The 25,551-nt window shown below is 45.1% G+C and overlaps 1 protein-coding gene across 1 annotated transcript in view; it reads right to left on the bottom strand.

The window, feature by feature from the left end:
• Positions 1 to 213: 213 nt before the first annotated feature.
• LOC149360825 (lipase member N-like) overlaps positions 214 to 25,551 on the bottom strand; it is a 36,983-nt gene continuing 11,645 nt past the window's right edge. Inside the window, exons 3-9 of the mRNA XM_089567937.1 lie at positions 20,896 to 21,010; positions 12,794 to 12,944; positions 12,189 to 12,281; positions 7,300 to 7,440; positions 5,515 to 5,586; positions 2,413 to 2,481; positions 214 to 468 (exon numbers count right to left, since the gene is read on the bottom strand). Coding sequence (XP_089424063.1) covers positions 214 to 468; positions 2,413 to 2,481; positions 5,515 to 5,586; positions 7,300 to 7,440; positions 12,189 to 12,281; positions 12,794 to 12,944; positions 20,896 to 21,010 — 896 coding nt within the window. The remainder of the gene's footprint in view (positions 469 to 2,412; positions 2,482 to 5,514; positions 5,587 to 7,299; positions 7,441 to 12,188; positions 12,282 to 12,793; positions 12,945 to 20,895; positions 21,011 to 25,551) is intronic.

The following is a 25,551-nucleotide window of genomic DNA, read 5'->3' as shown; positions in this document are numbered from 1 at the left end:
TCGCTACGTATAACCCGGCTCAGCCGAGCTAAGCCACAGCCATTTTTTCAGCGATTCCTGCGGAATGGTCAAGCTTTTGTCCACAAAACTTCAGGCTGCCAGATTTGAAAAGGTTCTAAATACTAACCTGTTTTCTATACGTCAAAAAAGAGACGCAGACAAAAATTAACGAGAATGGGCCCATCCGTTACAGCAGAGTGAGTCAAGTTCTCTTTAAGGTCGTGTACTGATGTGTTTACGAATGAAATCTAAGGCAACATTGTGCAAAAATTCCGTCGCGTTGTTCCCTATAGCGAAGTCCAAGTGGCGCAAGGTTTTATCCGGAACAACATGGTGCAGCACAGTCACATGTTGCATTCTGGTGATAAGGTTGGCGACATCCCGAGGGGCGGCCATGTTGTCCCCTTCTGACGAGAAGAAGGCGAAAGAAGTCGTGATGCGTTCCAATGGGTAGGGCGGGGCTGTATCCTGCGAGAGGTTGCAGAGGATAATCTATGAGTAGGAAAAACAGGGGTGACTGAAGAGCCTGGGTGCAGCAAATAGCGTTCATTACTACCATCTCGACTCGCATCTGTCGGCTGTTACAATGTCTGTTCACTTTGCGAAGGGCAAATGCAATATTTCAAGTGTTTTCAGATGGATTTCGAGCTATTATTTTCATTATACAGCAGCCATCGCCTTCTGTAGCGCTGATGGAAAAAAGTTACTTTCCGATGGCTCCAAGGTAGTTCATACTGGCTTGACAACTGATTAAAAATCATTCACTCCGCAAGCAGCGAACGAGTTTCGATTATACTTCCTTGTTAGCCAAGAAGTTCTTTCATCAGATATACTTTGTTGAATAGAGTACTATCGACTGAGCGCATGCCTCCGTGCGCTGAAGGTGCAATCCTTGTATTAGTATGGCCACAACTTTCTTCAGTATGATATGAAATGGCTCTTAATGGCACACCAATTGAGGATTTTTTTGTACTTCGGTAACGTGAGCTACGCACCAACGTATACGCTCCTACTAAGCTTAACTTTTCCAAATATACGCTGAAGAGGAGCAATATTGCTGAGCTTCCCATAACACCGCTCCTTTTTAAGATAGCCTCTCCCACACCTCGGGGAAAATAGCATATGCTGTGGAAAGTTCACTTTCTCCCACCGCCATGGGAGATCACAAATGTGCGCTGCAGTCATAGGTAATTCACCCTGTACGAGTGAAGCAATGTGTCCGCCGGTACCTCTCACTTCTACGCGACAGATGACGCTAACACTTCATTCATCGCACTTTGCAGCGCTCCAGGACGCACAAACCAATCAGTAATATAGTTAGAATTAGTTCTTTACAAGGACGTTGGTACACAAGATTAGCGAAGCTAGAAAAAAAAGTGGCTGGCAGTTTAGCACTCTTAAGCAGGAACAATGGTGCGAAAGCACAGTTTTTTGCACTAGGACACCACCGCCACGTACCTGAAAGCTCTATTGAGGTGTCCGCTGACCCTGGGAGCCAGTTATGAGCGTGCACAACCTTTTCACGGTCACCGCCTTTTTACCCAGCACGCCGGCGCCTTTGCTCCAGTGATGCGTTTATGCAACAATGCTGTCAACGCGTGCTGTTGTTGTTTCTGCCTCAAAGTTGTCAACACCAACACATGCAGCGCACATCTCTCTGCCGCTACCGCCACATAGCTCAAACCGCGAACATTAGTTTCATAATACTATTAGCTGATCAGGAAGACGATCTGCAATGCACAGCGCGAGAGTGTACGGCAGTTTGACACGAGACGGGTTCGGCTGCTGCGATCGCCTAGTGATCACGCGAAGTGGCCAGCGAAGCTGACCTGTTCGCGCCGCCGGGGGCTCGAATCCTTGCGGCGGATATGTATTTATTTATTTATTTCACTAGGCACAAGCCCAAAAACATCGCAAACCGATAAACATCGCAAGAGCTTTCTCGGTGTTTACCTAATCGGAATAGTGCTTTCGGACTACCCGTGCGCATCTTGTTACAGAAAAAATATAGCTGTCAGCATGGTAAGGTTTTAAGTTCCACGTTGCACAATACAAAGGACGGGTGGCATATGGCACTCGTTGCATTCTGCTGCATCAGATTGCGTCAAAAATGTATTCTAAGTTCATGATGTGGAAGTTAGAGCGCAGAAAAACAAAGACAAAGTGGAGCGCTTGTCCCATCCACGTCTCCACTTTGTCTTTGTTTTTTTGCGCTCTAACTTCCTCATCATGAACTACCAACAGGCCCCAATTACTACTCTGCTGAATTATATGTCTTCTAAGTTTTCTAAGACATTTAGCAACGCGTTTGGGTGCCGCGGTACCCTTCTCACATTGCCTTGTAACGCTGCTGTTGCCGATAATTCGAATTTATTATGCTGGAAAAATTGTATAGACGATGAAACGCTTTACCTGGGAGTAGCGTAAGCGGTTTTCCTCTCGACCATAGTCATACATGACAAAGTCTTTGGACTTGTATATCTGAAAGCATATTGACCGCGGTTGGTTAGAAGTGCCAGCAGCACCGAAATCTAAATTTAACACCTTGGAAACTCTCAAGACTAAGGACGAAAGAGTGTTGCACATGTTTATACATGTGGAAACGCCCGATACATCGATGAAAACCACTCTAATAAATTTATTTAGCAATACACAAGGAACAATAAATTTGATAGCAGAAAGCTGCCGATAAGAAAAGCACAGACTTCTACAATATTTAGAAAGGTTTCAGCATTGCGCACTTGTCATAAACACAAAAGCTGCCCGTAGTTGGTCTGAAACGCGAGCTATTGCTTGTTGTAATAATCTCCAGTGATTATAACCTACAGTAGTGTGTTCGATGGAATCTGCTTCCCGCAGATGTGTCATGTGGCTTTTTTTTTATTGCCGTGTCGTTCATGGGTCCACCATCGAGCGTCTCACGCTCCATCAGATTTGTGGTTCAAATACATTTATAACGCAACTCCGTACGATATTATGACTCGTCGATCTGTAAAAAAAATAAAGGGTCTTCAATTCAAAGAAAGTGAGAAGAGTCTGTAAAGTGCTGAGAGCAGTTTTTCAAATGTATCTGTTGCTGCTGGCCATGTTGGAAAACTGGGCTGTTCTTGTATTCATTTATTTAAGGCAATGACGCGATAGCTCTAAGGAGCCTGTGTTGCAAAAAAGTCGTCATCGCCATCGTTGAATGCGAGCGAAGAATCAGCGAAAAATCTCCAGAAAACCAACCAAGGTGCGCCGCTCATGTGACCCCGCCGAGGGGCAGGTGGGCCACCTAGGTAATGTCATCCGGTGGCGTCGTCATAACCTGCCCACCAGATTGTGAGCAAAGTGCCCACTACGGCTGCAGGAAATTAATGACTGGTCGCGAGAGGTCGTTCGTTAAGAGCAAACTATTACCCAGCAAGCCCCACCATGCAGCACTTGCCATCGCAGGGCAGTGGTGCACCGCTTAACCGCTGCACCCCTGCAGCGGAAGTGGTATGAGGACGTCAGGTATCTATGATTGTAAAGTAACCAATCAATTTTACGCGCATATGGTTAATTAAATGTTAACGTTATAGTGGCGTATACCCTTAATGGAGGTCTCAAGGTGGCTTTCAATAAAGTTGCGGTATGCCTAGGACGTTAAACGACGCCGTTTCACAAATCTCCAGCAAGAATTTTTTTAATGCGCTTTGTTGGTGGTAGTCGTGGCGTAACACTTTGTATTAACAGCCTTTTTTTTAGGCGTTCTATAGGTCCTGGGCCAAGGTGACGAGGGCGCAGTGCACGTTCAGGTCCCGGGAGGCGAGCCAGGTGGGCCACAGTGGGTGCTGGGGTAAAGGATAGGCGGGGGACTGGAAGGCTACGGGGCACTGTGCAAGGCAGTGTTCTTTATCTGCATATGAGTGTGGACAGTTTTGGCACTGAGGTGTGGAAGTGTGCCGGTACAGATAAAGTTTGGCTGGTGTACATAGATTAAACTGTATTCGGCGAAGAATGCGAGCTTCACGGATCGATAAGGATGGGTGTGGTGGTGGTAAACCAGCTGTACAATTTTTACTGCGTACAGTATTCATCAACAGTGCGTTTGTAAGCCCTGACCGCCTGCTCCGTTGGTGGGCTCGTCCATGGGATCCCCGGCGCCCGGTGTATAGTATCGCAGGCAAGCTGGTGAGCCAGCTCATTGCCGGAGAGGCCCATGTGACCAGGGATCCATAGAAGGGTCACCGGTCGTGGGCTTAATGCTATGAGGGCGGCATCTAAGGCCGATTTGGTAGGGAAAGGGAGGGCTCTTTCATGGGAGATGCGGTATATGTAGTCAAAATGTGAATTTCCGTGTCTCCTCTCGTCAATTTTTGCACTCATTCTAAAACAGCGCCGACAACAGAAGGACGACGGAGAGAAACGTGCAACACGAGCGTTTTTTTCCGTCGTCCCTGCCTTCTGTGCGCTGTTTTAAAATGAGTACCTACCAACTCGCCAAGGTTTCTACTTTTTGCTCTACTTTTTGTCGGCGCACCTCCACCGGACGTACTCTCTCGGCCTCTCCGCCGACTGCTAACTCGCTCGGGAATACCACGCGGGGCCGATTTGGCACGGCCAACCAATGATACCAGTCTGCTGCTAACGTAACGAGCTCTTTATGACGCGTCGCGCGTGGATTCGGTTGAAAGTCATGGTCACCGCGAGGCGCGGAACCGGAAGCTTTTATAAATGTGCTGTAAGTCATCAGCTCGCTTTTGAGGTCTTCTATGCGGCATGAACGCTCGGAGGTCTCTATTTCACATATTGCAAGCATTTTACAGCCAGCTTCAAACAACCTTTTCTAGGACGCTTTCAGGCGGAGCTTAAGTGTCGCCTTCGATTTCCTGTTCAGTTTTTTTTTAGGTAAACATTTTGCGATCTCAGTAGTTCCGTGCCATGGGTAATACTGGCTCCATCCACTTTTCCCTTTTGTTTACGAAGTGCTCGTCTTTCTTGTTGTTCTGTTACCAGCGGCCCTTGAACGTGAAGCACGGTGGTTTGTATGAAGTGCGATATAACTCACATATCAGTGGAATTTGTGCTCATTATAGACCACGATTTTTTCACAACCAGATTCCTGTGCTCGCATAGAAGTGAAAGGGATTCTCTCTCATTAAGGCGGGCGCCATTAAGAAGGAACTAGTTTTGTGGCAGAACCAACCTAGGACGATCGGGCACTTTTCTGGCAACCGGACGTCATGTGTCATCATTGACTTCATGCGGTAAAGCCAATGGTCACTCATCTTCTCTCTTGTCCTTCTGCCGAGTGCGAGGCAAGTGGGACACAGGAAGCTCAATTTGGTTTCTAATGTGGTTTCCGGTATTGGTCGTTGCAGCAATGTTAGCACTGATATCTACTGCAACAAAAACTGATATTCAGCGCCGTACGTACTGCGTTTTAGTCGTACTTGACTTTACAATATAATTACGCGCCTAATCAATTTTTAATAGATGCTTTGTAGGGCAAACAAAAATTTACTTCCACGAGCACAAGCCAACGCTTACCTGGTAATAATGAAGAAAGTTTTGAATGGTTGTGCCTATAGGGTAGTGGCCCACGTACATTGGCATTCGTGTCTGAAAGCAGGATCAACCACCATCAGCCACGCCATTTCATCTGAACTGCAAGGATCAGTTGATAACTACGCCCAACTAAGAACTTTAAAATGTTAGCTTTTCTCATGCGAAGCGAGCAAATAGAACGTACTATTTCAGATTATACATGTTTTATTACCACATGTTCATGAAAGGCATGAGCATGTAATATTCTTATAAACAGCGCTTGCAGACAACAGACATGAACAAGGAGGACACACAACTGCGCTAACAACTTTATTTTGGAAGGCAGCCGATCCGCACCATTTGTACGGGTAGAAAACTGGGGGGAGTGATACGCACGCGCAAGGATCACCAAAGTTCGAACACCGAAAGAACCAAAAGATAAGCCACGTTTTCTTTATCGTTACCCACAACCATTAACGCAGCCCAAACAAGCGAAGGAAAAGGAGGCAGGGGAGCAGATGGGGAGATCAGATCGTCCTCTTCGATGGTGACGATAACGAAATGTTTCTTTTTTTTTTCTTTTCCTCTTGTTATTTCGGCGTCATTTCTTCTTCTCCGCTAATTTGTTCATATATTGTTTATAATGATTCTATGTTTCCCTTTTGTTTCCTTTGGTTATTAATGCACTGTATTGATTTATTATCTTTTTTTATCATGATCGTATGTTCCCTTTTCGTTTCCTTTGGTTATTATTGCACTGTATTATATTTTTTCGCCCCCTTACACAATGCCGAATGGGCCTATAAGGTATTTCAAATAAATCAATAAATAAAAAGGCAGCGCCCCCTCCAGTTTTCTGTCTGTATAAAAGGTTCGGATCGGCTGCCTTCCCAACAAACTTGTCAGTCAGCGCACGTTTTTGTCCTCCTTGTTCTCGTCCGTTGTCTGCTTGTCTGCAAGCGCTGTGATTGTCTGCATATTTCTTAACCAACGTGCCCAGCAACACATCTTGCTTAAGCATCTAATAATGTTTTAAGCGCACTAGCACTAGAGCTTCACTGAGCCTCTTAGCCGTTTTCTGTGCACTGCCTCTGTGAAGGCAGGCTGGGATGACGTCGCAAGGTCTCGTGACCTAACGGGGCCCCTTTGGCACCTAGGTTGCTTCCGTGGGAATTGCAGTGCCCTGGCTTCGCCCCCACGTACTGTGGGGGCGAAGTAGGTTCTTCGCGCAGGTTACAATGGTGGAAAAGTTTATGAAAAAGGCGGAGACGAAGTTTTGTACGAGGAGACGCAAGGGATGGAATACCGAGACTTGCTTATGCTGGTTATGCTTACAGTTCTGTGGTAGTTAGAAAGAATGAATAAGCAGCTGTATTTTCTACCATCTCAAGTGAGTGCGTTAAGTTCTGGTGAAAAAAATACCATATTGATGTGGGCGCCTGCATCTTGCATACACGACACGCTAATCGCTAACTAATCGCCGCGCTGCGAGAGATCCAAACGTTTGCGGTCTGGTGCGCCACCAATACGCAAACGCATTAACTTGTAGAAATTGAAATAATGCACGCCCCAGCGTTATGCGCAAAAAAAATGCACCAAAGGACAGTTATGATTTCGCAGTTTCATACGTAAGCAGACTTCAGTGTCTTTGTTAGACTTCTTTTTTTTTTTGCTGTACCTCCGTACCACCTTGATTCAACCTTCACTCACTCGGCATTGCTGATGCCTTCGCGCGACACTTCATAGGCTGAAAAACACTTTCCTTTTGATGTCTCGTGCTGCGCTCACCTCATTCAACTGGTGAGGACTGCTCAGTAAGCATAAAGTGACGGCCGTAGTGCAGATCAGTCCTCCGAAGCGCTCGCATAGGCCCTTTACAATAGGATGCACATTAATGAAACCTCCCTTGTTCAAAGGGTCAATCATCACCTGTGGAAAAAAAGGGAGGCAAAGGAATGCATTGACAGCAGAGATTCGGCTACTGTGCTTGATCACAATGCATATGTCATTTTAAGTTACTATTTTTCCAGCACGATTTTTCGGTAATAATGCACAACGTTCCTAATTGCATGCTTACACTAAACTTCCGCCCCGCCGCGGTGGCTCAGTGGTTACGGCGCTCGGCTGCTGACCCGAAAGACGCGGGTTCGATCCCGGCCGCGGTGGCTGAATTTCTTGAAGGCGAAATTCTAGAGGCCCGTGTGCTGTGCGATGTCAGTGCACGTTAAAGAACCCCAGGAGGTCGAAATTTCCGGAGCCCTTCACTATGGCGTCTCTCATAGCCTCAATCGTTTTGGGACGTTAAACCCCAATAAAACCAAAACCAAAAACTAAACTTCCTTCACTTAATCGACCATCTCTAACGAAACTAATGGAATAAATTAAAATTCTGCAGCGCAAAATGTAGATTGGTTTATTGGTTTACTGGGGTTGAACCTTCCAAAGCAACTCGGACTATGAGGGACGCCTTGGTGAAGGGCTCCGGAAATTTCGACCACCTGGGGTTCTTTAACGTGCACTGACATCGCACAGCGCACGGGCGTCTAGAATTTTTCTGTCATCGAAATTCGACCGCCGTGGCCGGGATCGAACCCGCTTCTTCCGGGTCAGCAGCCGAGCGCCGTAAACACTGAGCCACCACGGCGGGGCGCACTATGCGAATATTTTAGCCTTGATAAACGTTAATTTCGCAACACGAAGCCTGTAGAGTTGAGGCCACCAGTTAATGTCTCTATATTTGGCCGCGTTTTATATTCTTCTTGCATACTAACTTACTCTCCGGTCAGTTTAGTAAATTTAACAAAACTTCTGTTTGGGCTAGATGGTGCATAGCTTTTTTTGAAATGAATTTATGCGCACAAAAACACGCACACAAGAAGAGGAAACACAAAGGACAGGCGCTAACTTCGTCTGATTTATTCGCAGTCAATAGAGCAAATATATATATAAAAGGAAGCATGCGCAGTAAAGAAACACATAGTCAGTTCACAATACGGTCTCAAGATACCTGTACTCTGCCTGCAAAAGATTAGCAGACGTGCCACTCACACAGTCATGCCCCCTCTCCCTGATATGAAAGGATTCTAATAGTTCAGGTGCCGTCCTATCACCGCCTCTGCCGAGTATATTTATCTCCTTCAGCCGCGGCTCACACGCTCTGCAGTTCGCACAATGCTCTGCTAATTGTGTCCCTCCACCCCTTAATGTCCGGAAATGTTCCCCCGCCCGGTCACTGACACACCGCCCGGTCTGGCCTACGTCAGCCCTCCCGCAGGTCAACGGTATCTCGTATACGACACCGGAACAGCAGTCGATATACTTCTTTGAGTGCTTCGTCCTGCAGCCACTCTTCCTTTCCGCACACGAAATGCGTGAGCAAAGTTGGGCGAGTTTCTTCGGTGCGAAAAACACCACAGGAACGCCGTGTCGGCTTGCCACTTTTTTCACATGGGCAACTTTGTGAATACACGGTACTACTACAGATTTAACCGAGTTCCTTTCCAGTGCGCTCTCTTTGGCGAACATGACCTGCTTGGTTTTCCGAAGGAGGGCCTCGGCCAACTTTGTTCACGCATTTCGTGCGCGGAAAAGAAGAGTGGCTGCAGGACGAAGCACTCAAAGTATGTCGACTGCTGTTCCGGTGTCGTATACGAGATACCGTTGACCTGCGGGAGGGCTTACATAGGCCAGACAGGGCGGTGTGTCAATGGCCGGGCGGGGGAACATTTGCGGACGTTAAGGGGTGGAGGGGCACATTTAGCAGAGCATTGTGCGAACTGCAGAGTGTGTGTGCCGCGGCTGAAGGAGATAAAGATACTTGGCAGAAGCGGTGATAGGACGGCACGTGAACTATTAGAAGCCTTTCATATCAGGAAGAGGGGGCATGACTTTGTGAGTGACACGTCTGCTAATCTTTTGCAGGCAGAGTACAGGTATCTTGAGCACGTATTGTGAACTGACGATGTGTTTCTTTACTGAGCATGTCTTCTTTTATGTATGTATTTGCTCTCTGGCCTGCGAACAAATCAGATGAAGTTGGCGCCGGTCCTGTGTGTTTTCTCTTCTTGTGTGCGTGTTCTTGGGCGCTCAAATTCATTAAAAAAAGCAGTTCAGTAAAGCTCAGCATTTGAAGACGTCTGCAGTCCCATGCGTCTTAAAGAAGTTTCTGCCTCGCCTCGCTCGTGACGTCCTATTCCTTGTAATCATTGCTCTTTAATGTGGATGCGTCGAAGTGTGCGAGCTTGTTTCTCCTGTTCTGGCAGTGAATTAAAAAAAATTTAAACAGCAAGTGAGAGTCCAATTCGAAACTGCCTGCAGGAAACATACTTGAAATAACCGAATGTGACGCTGATCAACACTTTCGGGATTAGGCTACAGGCAACACAAATGCCCCTGAAGTAGGAGACTCAACAGTAGCCGCCTTAGCTTAGTTGGTAGCTTAAATTCGCACGCCGTGGGTTCGGATCCCATCGGTTGCAAGTGATTGCTATTCTTCTATTTTTTAATCAATCACTTTTCATATCTAAAATTGCATACGTCGTTAATGTCCCATTGATCGGTACTATAAATAAAGAAATAGAAACATTCCCTTATACTTTCCTTTGTTTCGATAGCTATTGGCTTCTTTCATTTGTATCTCATACGAACCCCCCGCCCCCATATCCCTAGCCTTGTCTGCGCAATAGCTTAACGAGGACCTCGGTTCTGGCAGTCTTGATCTCGTGTATAACAAAAGAGGGTTCTCGCACAGCCTCCGCCCTGACTGTTCAACCCCATTTCACGTGGCACTCGAAGTAATGCGGGACAAGCTACGTCCGTCGCTATGGACGAGGCTGGCGCTGGAGAACACTCTCAAAGTTAGGGTATAAGCAACTTAAGTACCCCCAAAGTTGAAGACCAGCAGTCATCGTCGTACCTGAGTTGGTACAGTACCGCACGCGATATTAGAATCCGACCGGCGGCATGTGATTTTTTCTTCTCGTCATTAAGTAATCACACTATTATATTCCCATTGATCAACGCCTCAAGTAAAAGGGAAACAGTCCCATATGCTTTCTTTGGTTTCGATTACTGTTGGCGTCCTTGATTTTCATACCTCACCAGCCTATTTCATATTCTTGGTTATATAAAGTAGAACGCGAATATTTTGTTGTGCAGTGTTATCTTACACTTCTCTCTTGTTATTGTTTTCTTTTTTTATGTGTACCTCCAACACAGAATGCCCAGTACATGTTGTAGATCTCTGTTTTCCCGCTTACGAGTTAGCCTCTTCCCTCTGTCGCGTTACGGGCTCTGAATATGACTCACTGCCTGCGGCTGCATACAGGGCTGTAAGCCATCTTGGTCGCTGATGTCGGTTTGTGAATATTTTGAACAGTTGTTGGAATGACAGAGTTCATACTGGCAGCCTCACTGCACTAACTCCGGATTTCTCACAGCTTTTTCAATGCAACTGATTTGCGTTTTATTTTCGCTAAGGTAGCAGCAGTGTCGCCACGACTACTAAGCGGAAGAAGTGTCGGCAAGAAGAAATGTGCCCTCTCCCTCTTTTTTTCCGCCTCCATGGAATCGGATCTGCCGCGGCCGGAAGCACGTGATATCGAACGCCTCTAATTCCAGAAGGTAATCCAGTGCCCTAAGCATAAACTTTTATTTACTAATAATAAGCAGCCAGTTTACTGTTAAATACTGCCACGAAGCCCACAATCGACCTGGCCTACAATCGACCACCTACACAGATCGCATTGTCATTGCTTTCACGGCTTTTTTAAAGAAAAGTCACGAATTGAAAAAGAACAAGAACGTGGTACAAGCGTGACATGACTATCATCTGCTTCAGAAAACTGAGAGAAGATGTGGAAGCTGATATTGGGCATGAAATTCATTGCAACTGCAACCAGTTATATGCCTGATTACCGCAACTTATACCAATTTTCAGGTGTCATATTTAGTTAACACGTGGTTCCCATGAAGGAAGACAGAGTTATCGCGCTAAAAATTTCCTCGCACGGTGCCGGAGACAGACACACACACACTGTAGACCTGCTAACTTGTGCCCCACAGCATTGCTGGCAGCACTCATCTTTATACCTAACGCTACCAAGCGCTACCTGGGCGTCGCATTATTGTTCGCTGATTCGCGATGCGCCCCTGCCTCTGGTGTGGTTTGTTACTGCCAGGTGTAAAAAGCAGTTGAGCGAGTAATATAGCGAGGAAAAGGTTGAAAAGGTTTACAGTTCTGAGAAGTCTTTCTGCTTCAACCAAAAAAACGTCTATGCTCTTTTTGTAAATGTTACTAATTTGCTTAACGTGCCAGTTGTCACCTCACATTTTGCTTTGCTTAAGTCAGTATGCCTATTTAACCTTAACGAGTAGAGGCGCGGCTCGGTCCCCAGTACCACCAGGTACCCACCGGTGGTAAAATGGGTAAACCCCGGCTTAACGCTTGGCTTTGCGCTTAAGATACGTCATTTCTGCTACCACACGCAACTTTCGGAAAGAAATGTTCTTCCTCCAATGCCTTAAGTTCCTGTGCTTCCTATCTTACGCAGCTTTTCTAACGCTCTTTGCAACTTTGCAACTTCGCTTCGGTATTATGATCTTTGTCATCATTTTAAGAGTCATTCACTCCTAAGCATAACTCGCGAACAAGCAATTCTGGCAAAGATTACACTTACAGTGACACCCCGAAGTATGTGCAGTAACAACGGCATTGGAGTTCCCATGTTGCTGATGTTAGCAATGGGACCGTATGCCACGACGAGTTCAACCTGGATGACAAGAAAATATCAAAGTCAGGAAGTAGTGCAAACTTTAATTATTCGCGACTGCCGTGTGACCCACCAGGCGGCTTTAAATGAGTATGTCGGCCATATGAACAATTATTGTCTCGAAGAAGAAATTTATTGACGGAGGCCACCGAGAACGAAACAGCTGATATCGAAAGAAAGAAAAAAATAAGGCGTTTCTTTTTTTGTTCACAAGTAAAGAGTAACTCAGCGATCACTTAGGCGGCGTAATGTGTAACTGATTGCCGACGAAAAGATGCCACAAATCTGATAAAACATACGAATTTCTGCATTCGGGTTTCGAGGTTTTTTGAAAGCAACTAACACCGAGGTTGTTCCATTTTAATTTCATAATCAGTAATGTGCAATTTTACAGTAAGTTCTATTTAGGCAGTGAACTCCACGTGCAAAGTTATAAAATCGGGGAGGAAGAAACAATGCGAAAGCACTTGTTCCTCCTCAGGGATCAAGGCTGCTAGACAAGGCCAACTCACTTTGTTGTTGTACTCTGGCCTCGTCGACAGCAGAGCCAAAGCAGAAGTCACTCCCTGAGACAGGCAGAAGAGCACCACCTTTGAAGCGCCAGTAGCGTTGAGAACGTGGTCGATGCCTGCAGCCGTGTCGTAGCGCCCCATCTGGTCAAAGCTGGGAGTAGTGTAGAATCATCGCCAATTTTCATTTCGCAGCTAAACCCTCTAGAGTGTTGTAGCACTTCAAGCCCTTCAGAAAATTATCGGTTTTTGCACTTATCGCCACGCGTAGAGCAACCTCTGCACAGTACTTCCGTGACCGTACAAGAGATGTTTAATATTTTGTATGCATGGCGAATACCTCTGATACAATATGCCAGTTGGAAACCTCGACAATTTACGCGTGTTATCCTTTCTTTCAAGCCCTTTCAAGCGCAGTTCTCCCTCAGTCCTACATTTTCGAGCGCGTGTTTAGAAAAGTTACAGGCTTACGTGGAAGAAGAATTTCCTTGGCATCTTTAAATGATTAAAGTCGACAGGCCTCAAACCGCAGCAGCACAAACAAATAAATTGGGGAAAAAGATGTCACAAGCAGGCAGGCTTATAAAGGGAGCATTGACCTCAAACTGCTTCGAAAAAATAGATCCCTTTTAAAACTTAGTAGAGAGAAGGCTTCTTTAAAATTCGACAGTTTATAACTTGCTATGCAAATCCTTCCCTGTACTACGATTACTGGTAGGAAACCTGCCCAGATGAACTTTTTGGGATATTACTGTCGAAAATAATATAATGCTGCCGGTAAAGAAACCATTTCTTTCGTTGCCGTGAATATTCAAATGAAGAATGAAAGTATTTTAGGGCTTAACCCCGATAGCGCAGTACAGGCTGAACTACCGTTCGCTATATACACGATGACTTGAGGATATAAATAATGAGTTGCTAACGTCATCAGTGCAATCATGGGCAGCGAACTGTCAAGGAGTGGGTGAGCTAAAAGCGGACAGCGTAACGGCATTTCACTAATTGGAACGATGTATAATTGCTTGATATCTTTCCTCGACGCCTTGACGCTGTGGAAATAAAGAGCCGCGACTATCAAACAGGCGAGTCACGTGTGTTCTGCGGCTCAAAGAAATAAGTGTGTCTCCTACATTGCTTCTGAAACAAAAGGTTAACTCTCAAGCCCATTCAATCTAGGAATAATCAGAACCATTACACACCTTTATCAATGCGAAAGAGGGGGTGGGGTGGGGGAGGGGGGGGCAGAAGGATATGGCCTTAATTAGAAAGAAAATAAATAGAAAGAGCCGCGCTATACGTTTCAAAAGGCTTCGTTTCTTAGCAAGGTGAAACAGAAGGCGTCGCTTCAAAATGCAAAGAGAATTTTAGGGCTCCGTTCTCTCTCAGCCCATCAGACCCTCGACCCTCAGTCCTTAGCTGCTTCGGCGCATCTGACCAAGGCGACGGTCAGACCTGTGAAGAAGTTTTCGGGGACATGGCGGGTGCAGCTGGCAACGGACGCGGTTAAATGGAAAAAAATGGGAGAAGCCTTTGCCCTGCTCTAGACGTAGTCAAGCTGATGGTGATGGTGGTGGTGATGATGAAGATGCACTGAAAAGCTTTGTTGACAATTCTTGGTAGCAGAACGAGCAGCGTATAAAGTTAAACGCGCAGGTTAATTAACGAGAGTGAGCTTCACGGCGCTATCCAGAAATCAGCAATCAACGCTTTTGGCTGTGCGAAGTACCCTCGCCCAAGCGCACAGCGCTCTGAATGCGTAGAAGCGTGAGCCACACATGCTTCTCTGCTGCCTTTTAACATGCGGAGAACGAGAGCAAGGGTCAAGGATTACGTCACCCAGGTTACACTCGCAGCCAGAGGGCACCGACCAGAGCCGGCGACTGCAGCGCCACCACTGGCCACGTTGTTCGCTCGCGGTGCCGTCGCAGCAGCGTGATTCCATTCGGCAAATTATGGAATATCAAGCTACGCTTTCAGAATTGAATGACGAGCTTACACAGTTAGGCGATGTGTTAAAGTTATCCAGCGAGAACGAAGTGAAAATACAAAAGCTGTAAGGAAAAGCGCAACAGCTGGAATAAGTGCTTTTGGCTCAGAAGGATAGGTGATAGCACTGTGAAGCTCGATGGCGCCGAAACTATTCCGTAAACCTGCGACTTGCACAGACGGGGTTTTGAACACAAAGTTCTCCGCCCCATTTGGGAATAAAAAATTACTGTTAGCACCAGTTAGCGTTAGCGCATTCGAAAAACTGGTAGGTAGAGCAGAAAATAAGAAAACTGAAATATCAAATAAGAAGTTATTTAGTACATGAGGGTTGAATACAAAAACATCCCTGCGCAGGCGAAGGCCCCAGAGTGACGAGACTGTAACAGGGCCCCCGATATATTAACACTAAGCTAAATTACAAATCAGAAGCAGCTACATGGCCAGGTAAATGTGCAATAACAACAAAGCTAATAAACATAGAGGAGGAGGAGAAGGTTAAACTTTATTTTCGTCGATAAATGTCGCTGACGTTGTGGGGTTATAGCCCCATGAAGAGGCCATGAACCCGTGGCGTTCGGCGACTTCTAGGGCACTTGTCACAACCCGGATCTGTGTGTCCGAGTCGGAACTCAGCAATGCGGCCTCCCACTGGTCTGGATTCGAGAGCTGCGAGCCTCGAGGGGGTGAGTCCCGAGAGCAAGCCCAGAGTATGTGGGATAGAGTGGCATGTTGGCCACATAGTTGACAGGAAGGGGAGTAGACCCCAGGGTATGTGCGGGCATATATCGGGGGGTTGGGGAAGGTGTTCGTTTGGAGTTGCCTCCACGCAACTTCTTGGGGCTTGGTGAGAGAACTATGTGCGGGGGGATATATAGAACATTGCAAGCGGTGGAAACGAAGCAAATAGGTTTTCGGGGTAAGAACAAAGAAGACAGGACTAAAGTATCTGTCGTTATATATGACACTGCACTAAATCCCAAAGCGAGGGATACAGCGCAGTGCATTTGATAGTTATTAATTTTTTATGCCGCAAGGGCATCTGCAGCCAAGAGCGTCATGACACAAGAACGTTTCTTCTACTCAAGTTAGGGTCAAAGACCCATTTTTCAAGCATTTCGCCCTGAGGAAGCTGAGAACCAGGCAGGGCTTGTACCCATCGTATCACCGGTGTATCCGGCGGCACTGGGGATCGAACCCCGCACCTTCCGCTTGCGAGGCGAATGCTCAAACAACTAGGCCACCGCTGCGGTCTGCAGACCAGTGCAAACAATTTAAATACTTCGTACAAATATTTAGAGGTAAAACAGCCTGAATCCACCCGTCTACACAGGTTTATTACATCCTCGATGTCACCGTGAACGATTCGCCCTGCATCTGGGCTCTTACTCGCCGGCGCTGTGCGGCGCACACCTTGCGCATGGCAGGGCGCCCGAAGATACTGGAAAAGGCGGGTATGAATGCCGACCAAGTGGTGAATTCTGCTTCGTGGTTCCTCTACCTTAGGGTGGCTACGTCCCACAGGTAAAATACGATGTTTTTTTTATCTTTATGGCTTCGTCCCAGCGGTTGCGGCCGCTCATTCGCTAGTGGGATGCAAGGAGGCAAGGCAATACTCCGCGTCATGGTCATCAGACCAGCTAAGAAAGGCTGGGTCCCACTGTCGGAGACCGCCTAAGCTAGGGGAGGAAATAAGTACATGGTTGGATGGATGGAAGCACAGATGGGTCTAGGGACCACATCACACATACTTCCGGTGTCTGAAAAACCGCGAAAAGCACTCGATGGTTAGTAGCCGGCAGGTTGGAAAAGCCTCCTAGTGTCGTGGAAGGGCCCCAGGTAGCTCTGACCCCGTGTTAGATTTTCCTTCTCCGACGGTCGGAGCCCGCTGCGTATGGTGGGTGGTCGGGCATCCCGTGAGCGGGGCCGCACCATTGGGCAATCTCGATGCTCTCCCTGCCCTGGCCAGGCAGGCCAGTAATGGAGTCGAGACAATCGAAGGATATGAACAAAAACCTCGCTGTCCCCATTCCCAGCCTTAATACTAACCCATTCCCTACAACCACTCTACCCATCCATTTATCCATCCCTTCCGCTACTTCCCAGGGGAGATCAGGGGAGTCTCCCCGGGCCCGCTCCCCCTGCTGTGGGTCGCTATAGTAGCTTTTCCCTTTTATTTTATTTTTCCACCCATGGGTGGTGAAATTACAATTTGCCTACGGGCCTATTCTTTTATTTCAGAATTGGGTTAAGCCTGTTGTACGTACGTGGTGCAGGCAGGGGCTTATTATTTTTTTTTTTCCTTTTCGGTTGCCCCAACCTATTCTTTGGCGGAGACCGCCAGGGCAATTGACGGGCGTAGGCGAAGGGGCAGATGGCTGGCTTGCATCGGTGGACATAGTTGACTCGATGGCTCTGCTGTGAAGCTCCAGGACGTAGGCGAAAGGTACAGCCAGCATCTCCGTCAAGTCGTAGTGGTATTTACAGTGAAAACGGCCACAGCAGAGCTTGCCAAAATGGCGGCCCGAGCTCCGACTATCAACGCACTGATCTCTTGCCGTGCGCAGGAGGTACGACTGCTGCCGCTGCCAATCTTCGTCTTTACAATTCATCATTACAAGGTATATGCACAACGCTTTTAAAAAAGTCTTTCTATCGTTGTAAAGAAAAAAAATTCCAAAGTTAACTGAAACATAGACAAGGACACGAGTTGCTTCAGACTAAGAGAGAGGTTATTTCGTAAAGAAATAAAGGCGAAATGAGAATTCTACGTATCATTTCCCAGATGTACAATTACACACAGAAGATATCACTACTTTAAAAGCAGCTCCAAGCTGAAGCATACCGGTATATCACTTTGCGCCTCGTTATCCTCAAGAAACTTTGGAGACAAGAAATGGCCTATCGTGCAATGCACGTCTTCGTTGCAATTTCTGATACCTCTTCTCTATTTCAACGATGAAAAGATTTACGCAACTCGACCTCAGCTCGCTGTCACTACTGTTTCTAAGACATCATACCACAAGTACAGAAAAATGTTGCTCGCTTGAACTCTTGGTTAACCAGAGCCCTGCTCCAAATAAAACGTGCGCTAAAGCATAGTAGAAAATTAAAGCGCAATGACGACAATGTAGTTAAAAAACTAAAAGCTGCCAACGATTTTAAAATGTAAGAGTACCGTAAATGTTATGGTACTGAAACACTTCGTCGATCTGCTTCAAAAAGTGCGTGGAAGTTATGACAGTCGGGTGCACCCACAGCAATAACAGATGATGGGGGTAGTAGTACGAAACTGCCTCGTCACAGAAAGCAGGGGAAAAGCTCAACTCTGGAAGTCACCTCTGCAAAGCATATTTTTGAAGTGGGACAATTATTGCAATGTCACTACCGCCAAAGATGGTTTAGGAACTCTGTCGATATCCTTGGAGGACGTAGCATGCCAGCTGTTACGACTGCAAAGATATAAACTCTATCGCACTAGATAAGATTCTCGCAATTTTTCTTACAAGGTGCGCAGAGCTATTAGGTAAATTTCTTGCCATAGCGTTTATGATGTCATTAAAATCTGATGCCCTGTCGACGGATTGGCCCCTCACTCGCGTTTCCTCAGTGTTTGAGAGAAGTAGCCAGGTAGAAATCATTTACTAGCGAGCCATTTAACTTACGTTTGAAATCATATTTGCTAGGGCGTAGTGAACACACGAGACAAGAACACAAATACACAGGACAGACGAGTGTTCTTGTCTCGTGTGTTCACTAAGCCCTAGCAAATATATGATTTCAAACGCTTTCCGACTAGCCCAAGTATCCGCCTTAACTTACGTGTTTTCCTTGCAAACTGCTGCAGCATAATATGGTCAAACGTTCAAATATGAAATACCTCTTTAGATGAACATATAATAATTGCAACTCATTATGGCTTCTGACAGGTCTTTTCTAGTAAAGCTCCATTAGCTGAAATCGTCAATGAATTCTTGATAACCAATAGCCAGGTAAACAAAATGCTTTTAAGCTTTTCTTAAGCTTTTGGCACTGTGCCATGCCACAAACATTCATAAAGATCCAAAAATTGGTATACGTTCGGAAAAAACCAACTGCGTTAAATCTCACCTAACAGAAAATGATATGTATATATTGACGGCACGGTATTAAGAATTACCTTAACTTGGGAGTGCCGAAGGAGTTTACAATAGGAACAGTCTTATATTTATTTATATCAGATCCCTGCAATGCATCTGGCTACAAAACTCCTGCGTAGCTTCATCTAGGGCCGGCGCCGGCATCTAGAGGGACCACCGTTTCCTGAAGTGCACTGAGCTCTCGTAGAACTCACCGGCTGCCATTATATTTCGCGCAGCATTTGCATTTAAACATTCGGAATTTTCCACAATTAGCTTATTGCTCACTAGAGAATGTGGTCTAGCACATTGGTCAAATATAAGTTGCGCCTTCTAATAGGCAATTACAAAAATACGAGCACCACGGATATGAATGCCTCATTGGAGCAGAAATTCGTCGTAAAATTAACTGCGCCGTATTTTAATAACTCAAAATAGCCGTGAATGAAGTTTTTCAGCTTGACAGGACACAGTTAACACTAATTAGTCAAGGCGCAAGACCGCTTTCTTTTATCCTGCCGTCACTCGGTTCAATACGACAGCAAAACTTGCTGTTCGCAAGCAAACATCCCCACAGTCCCCCACAGTCGATATTCAACACTAGCTATAGAAAGCAAACGGAGCATGATGGCTGCGCTAAACGCGCTGTAACACTAGGCTGACCTTATTTGTCAGACTGCCTGCAAACCCATTTTCTGTGTGGTCTTTAACCAATTGTCACACTAAGACGACGCCGGAGGGGCGCCAATAGTCGCCATAAAGGCGGATTCATGCTTGCTAGTCGCCGACATCGCGCGACCGATTTCGGTCGATTATTTATGGCTCTGGAGGAGTGAACAAAATGTGGCGGGAACATTGAGCGTATTTGAAGACTCTTTATATCTACCGTCACTTTCGTGCTGTGAAATAAACCATGTAAGCTGTTTCGGGAACAATGCGTCACCCCAAAAACCAAAAATTTTGTGTGCGATCAGTTTGAGCTTACGTAAACATTAAAGTACAAGCAGAATAGAACAAAGAAGAGTGATTATTAGTTTTTAAAATTAACTTTGTATATACGTCTTATTACTGAAAGAAAAAACTAGAATGTTTATAAATATGGAAGGCAACCTGGGTACAAAGATGGCAGTGAATAAGTACTTGAGCGTTACTATTACATTCAAAATTAAATGAATCGCGGCGTACAGAAGCGGAATGCTCTTGAGGTCATAGAAATCTTACGCTTCTAAAACAAAACCTCAGCTGATTGTTATACTCTCGGATGCATTGAGAAACGAGCCGTAAAACACACTAAGAATAATTAGTCTAGAGCACGCAAACGCTGTATGGGGTCCTCACACAGCAGTAGGTCAACATAAATTAGAAAAAAAGTCAGCGCCTTAGCCGCTCATTTAATAAAAGCCGGTGCACAATCCGCAATTCTCCGCAACTAATGTTCTACGGTGCAAAGCTAGAGTGCTTGAAAGAACGCAGAAATATTTCGCAAGATATTGCTCAGTACCTTATATTTTTCGACTTTAAGCGCAGATACCAAATAATACATAATTTAGAACTCCACAGAGAACTCACGGCAAAGTCATAGACACTATATTTAGACTATCCTTGCTTTTACAAATGTCTACAAGTATACATTCTTTCTCTGTACAGTCACAGACTGGAATGCACTTTGTCGTGATTGTAATTTTTTCCGGCCCCTATGTATTTATTTTCACGTTATTTCAATTGGCAGTTCCTATAAAGCGTTATGTTAGGGACCTTCTCTGATGTTAATCTTTTTCTATGACCTCCGTATGCGCGGCCATCTTTACTTTAGTGTTTTATTTGTGGTGTCCACTTTAGGGTCTTTTTGGTCAGAATTTGTTATTTTTTAAGGTCGAGGTTTCATGTACACAATATCAGAAAATGTTAGCGTTTTGCTCCTAAATGTTAGTTCCGCTTGTCCATCACTTGTCCAGCACCAGTGGCTACTCTTTTGTGACAAAAGGAACAAAACGGGCTCACCTCCACTGCCAGTACTTTGGGTCGTTTTTCTTCAGCGTCAGATGGCGTGAGTACGGCTCTGACTCCCTCGTGTTCAAGGCCCACACTTCAAAGCCATTGTCGGCAAACAGGAAACCTGCGAAGACAAAGTTGAATATTTGTGTTACTGTAAGCTACGAGCTCCCGTGTCACGAAATGTGCTTGCAAGCATGCTTTTTCGCCAACTACCTACACCTGCTAGACATTCAAAATCAAAAGCAACTAACAATCTGAAACTACGACGTTCGTTCATGGTCAGTAATAACCAGTGCTTTAGGAATCGCGTCTTTAGATAACGTCAGTAATGCACAATTCTGTAGACTACAATGGGAGCACTGCATAGAGCAATCACCCCCCAGACTCCCTTTCGAATCGCACCTGTCCAAGTATTTTCTCGAGTGGTTTTATAAACTTTCCAGAATCTCCCCTCCAGTATATCTACGCCGAGTAAAAATATTTATTGGTTAGAGCCTTCAAGATTATGTCACGGTGATAAATATAGGTGGGAAGGTTCCAAGGGCTTCAATTGCAGAACTTTTAAAAATGTCGTGCGCGGTCGTTATGTGCACCTTAGTGAAAAGTTTAGAGCCCAGGACGTTTGCTTCTGAGCCATACTTTGTGGCTTGTAATGCTCCTTGGGGATCAAACTCTCCTGCCAGTGGGAAGATTTTTTTATCCCGCCCCTCAATTGGGAAGGATATTCATGAGTGCTACAGGAGCCCCACTACACGGCTGTGAAGCAAATCACTTGGGTTCTAAACTTCTGGCAAAGGCTGTACGTAGAAGTAAGGACTGATGAACCCGCATTCACCCGTCAGGCTTTGCTGCACTTTAAGGAGCTCAGGAGGAACATCATTCAATATCTTGCTTTTGTACGAATCAAGAAAGCATACAGTATTATAGTCTAGCGGGAACGGCACATTACATATCAGTATTTTCAGATAGGAAAGGTAACCAAGGCCGCCTGTACCTTTTAGTTTTGGAATAATTATGTAAATATGACAGGTAAATATTCCAACACAAAGCGAAGGACGTTGGCTTTTCAATAAACACTGCCGTTTTCGAGAATTTATATATCACTAGCGGAGGCAATTGACGCTTTTACAATTTCGGTGAATTTAGAGTTTTATTCCAGGCTTGTAAAAAAATTGAAATGTTGGTTTGACTTAGCGGGTTGAACGTCCCAAAGGGACTCAGACTAAGAAGGACGCCATAATGAAGGGCTCCGGAAATTTCATCAACCTGGGGTTCTTTGAAGTACACATCGCACAGTACAGAGAATTCCGTTTTTATGTGCGGGAATTTAAAAAATTCCTGTGAGCAAACTACTGGCCTAATCGAGAGCAAACTTCGCTCACGGGGTAGCATATTATGGTCTACGTTATTTGAGATGTAATTAAACGTCGGTACTTTCCTGCATTTCCTGAAATTAAGAAGAAACTGCTGTCAACTGCGAGAAAAGCTGTCGCAGACGAGAGCTATACGCGAGCCGAACAGCTGGTTGAACAGGGTACGCCATCTGCCGGAAGGCGAGGCAAACGCGTCAAACCAGCTGCTCGGCTCGCGTATAGCTCTCGTCTGCGACAGCTTTTCTCGCAGTTGACAGCAGTTTCTTCTTAATTTCAGGAAATGCAGGAAAGTACCGACGTTTAATTACATCTCAAATAACGTAGACCATAATATGCTACCCCGTGAGCGAAGTTTGCTCTCGATTAGGCCAGTAGTTTGCTCACAGGAATTTTTTAAATTCCCGCACATAAAAACGGAATTCGCTGTACACGGGCCTCTAGGATTTCGCCTCCATTGAAATGCGACCCCCGCGGCCGGGATCGCACCCGCGTCTTCCTAGTCAGCAGCAGAGTGTCATAACCACTGAGCCACCGCGGCGGCCATTAAAACTTTGTGAACCCTGAGCATTTTTTCGCTATTATATGCAAACGCGTCTGTCTGATGCACCCCAAAAAAGATTCTGGGTTGCAGGAATTTCTGAACAAGGCAAATCACAATAATTGTCAAAACAGTTATACTTTTAAAGACGAGCATTATCCCCTTCAATGACTGGACAACAAGCAGCAAAATCTTTTCCCCGAAACCTTTCCAGAGAACCGATCACGTTCTTCTGTTATCGTTAGGGAAAATTTGTCATTCTCGATGAATTAAGTTTTTTTTTTTCACTTCTTCATTTCTACAGTGATTAAATATTCGGTAAAATGGCAGAAGTTTATTTTCACTTAAGAACCCTTCATCGCTGACTTTCTCTGAAATATCCCTCAAAAACCTCTATTACCGGGTAATGGGGACGACAAAAGCAAAATTATGCGTTAATAATATAAATACGGAAATAAATGCCTCCTATAGACGACTGTTTATTTCGATTCCATTACTACAAATCGTAACGCAATGGTCATGGCAGCACGGTAGCCAGGAAGCCGGTGAAAATGCTTTCAAAAGAAACACCTCATTCAGCTGACTTGTGCCCACAAAGAACTGAAGGACTCGGTGGCGGCGTAGCAAAAAGCGTGTTCATCTGTCGTCGAACAGAGTGGTTGCCGCTTTCGGCCGCGCCCAGCTTAAAACTGGAAAAGGAACCATCGAGATAACTCGCCATAGCAACTACAACAACCCGGAACAAAGTGGAAGCAGCTGTGGGCGGCTGCAATCATTCTAAATAAGTTTGGTCACATCTCGCCTCACGAGCAAAATGATAAAGCTGAGTGCCGGCGGTTTTGAGGGTGAGCAAATAAACCTTACCTTCTCCTAACATTAAATTTCCCAACCAGACAGACTTCTGTCGAATGTTTTCTTTTGAGCAAACATAAGCGGCAAAAGTTTATTTTAAAAGAAGTAAGAGTCATGAATTCGACTTGGAATCCAGTGCCTATGGCGGCATTTTAGTTTGCACGGTGTCATGATCTCTGAAAAACATTTTGGAAGCTTGCGTTTTTCCATCTTTGCTCGTTATGAGGTGATTCTGTAGATCTTGCTAATGCGAGTCTCAATAATGCTGTACTTTTCAGGGATGAAAATGCAGTTGGGCTTCTGATAAAATTTACGAAATGCATAGGTCCAACTTACGAAGCCCTCTAACGAAGCCCCGTCTTTTATTGAAATTTCCACCAAAGGGGTGCAATACTTTATATCTATGCTTTTAGATCGCAGCTCTTAAGCGCTCGTTCGTGGGTTGAGCCGCATGTCCACCGTCGGTTCGTTGGAGCCACACCAGGAATAAATAACATAAACTATCCATAAACTATAGCATCCAACCGCGAAGGTGCAGAAGAACTATGGGACCGACTTAAAGGCATAATCAAATATTGCATAGATCATTTTGTCCCCACACGTATAAAGAAAGCAAAGCGAAAAAATCCATGGATAACTAGGAGCATCATACACCTTAAGCGTAAGATAAAGAGATGAAGGAAGAAAAAAAGCAGGGCAACAGAACTTTCAATAACCAAACAAATGCTAAAATCTGCATTGTTGGAGTCGAAGAAAACGTTTTTCAATAAAACGCTTACAAACTTCCTTAAAAGCTCGCCACAAAAGTTTTGGCGATATTTCACAGATAGAAAGAATGAAATAGAACAGATAGTGGATGGCGACGCAGTCGTGACAGAAAAGAAAGATATTGCAAACGTATTTAATCATTTTTTCCAATCGGTTTTCACGAAGGATAGATGTGACAGTGATGGTGATCCTTTAGTCTGCGCAATACAATACCCAATGGAAGACCTACGCATTACAAGGAAGGGCGTGTTCCAGCATTTGCTTACGTTGGATGCAAAAAAATCGTGTGACCCAGATGAAATACCAACGGTATTTCTTCAACGGTACGCTGAATGGATATCGTATTATTTGCAGCTTTTATTCGAAAAATCTTTGCGGGATCATTCAGTACCTCAGGACTGGCGCGATGCCACCGTTGTTCCGATATTTAAAAGTGGCAATAGGCTATGTGTAAACTACTACAGACCGGTCTCGCTCACTTCTGTGTGCTGTAAAGTCCTAGATCATGCAATAGCAAAACATATTCTGTATTTTTTAGAAAAAAACGATTGATTATGTCCAGTTCAGCACGGTTTCCGATCTCGCCTTTCGACGGTGACACAGCTAATCGAAACTGTACATGACTTTTGTACAGCTACAGATGAATGCCAACAGGTAGATGTTGTATGTATAGACTTTGCGAAGACATTCGATAAAGTTGCACATCATAAACTACTTTCCAAATTGAGGAGCCTAGGAATTAGTGAAAATGTAGTATTGTGGATTCAGGCATATTTAAAAAACCGTTATCAAAGGGTCAGAATCGCGAAAAGTGAGTCGGGGAAGTGTGAAGTTGTGTCTGGAGTGCCGCAGGGGTCTGTTTTAGGCCCATTTTTGTTTTTATTGTATATTAATGATATTCCGTCTAATATTAACCCACCTGTAAAAATTAAACTATTTGCCGATGATTGTTTAATTTACACGCGTGTAGCCTGCACGGAAGATCAGATTAAACTGAATAAATGCCTACAATCATTAAACTCGTGGTGCCAAAGATGGGGCATAGTAATTAACTACAATAAATCTACATACACTCACGTAACTAAAAAACAGAACGTTATCAGATTTGAATATAATATTGGAGAAAATACC

Source organism: Amblyomma mixtum, chromosome 2, assembly GCF_055824585.1.
Source record: "Amblyomma mixtum isolate Tamu chromosome 2, ASM5582458v1, whole genome shotgun sequence".
In the NCBI taxonomy this organism is placed as follows: Eukaryota; Metazoa; Arthropoda; class Arachnida; order Ixodida; family Ixodidae; genus Amblyomma; species Amblyomma mixtum.
The sequence above is the reverse complement of the archived record's forward strand: the minus strand, read 5'-3'. Positions and strand labels throughout refer to the sequence as shown.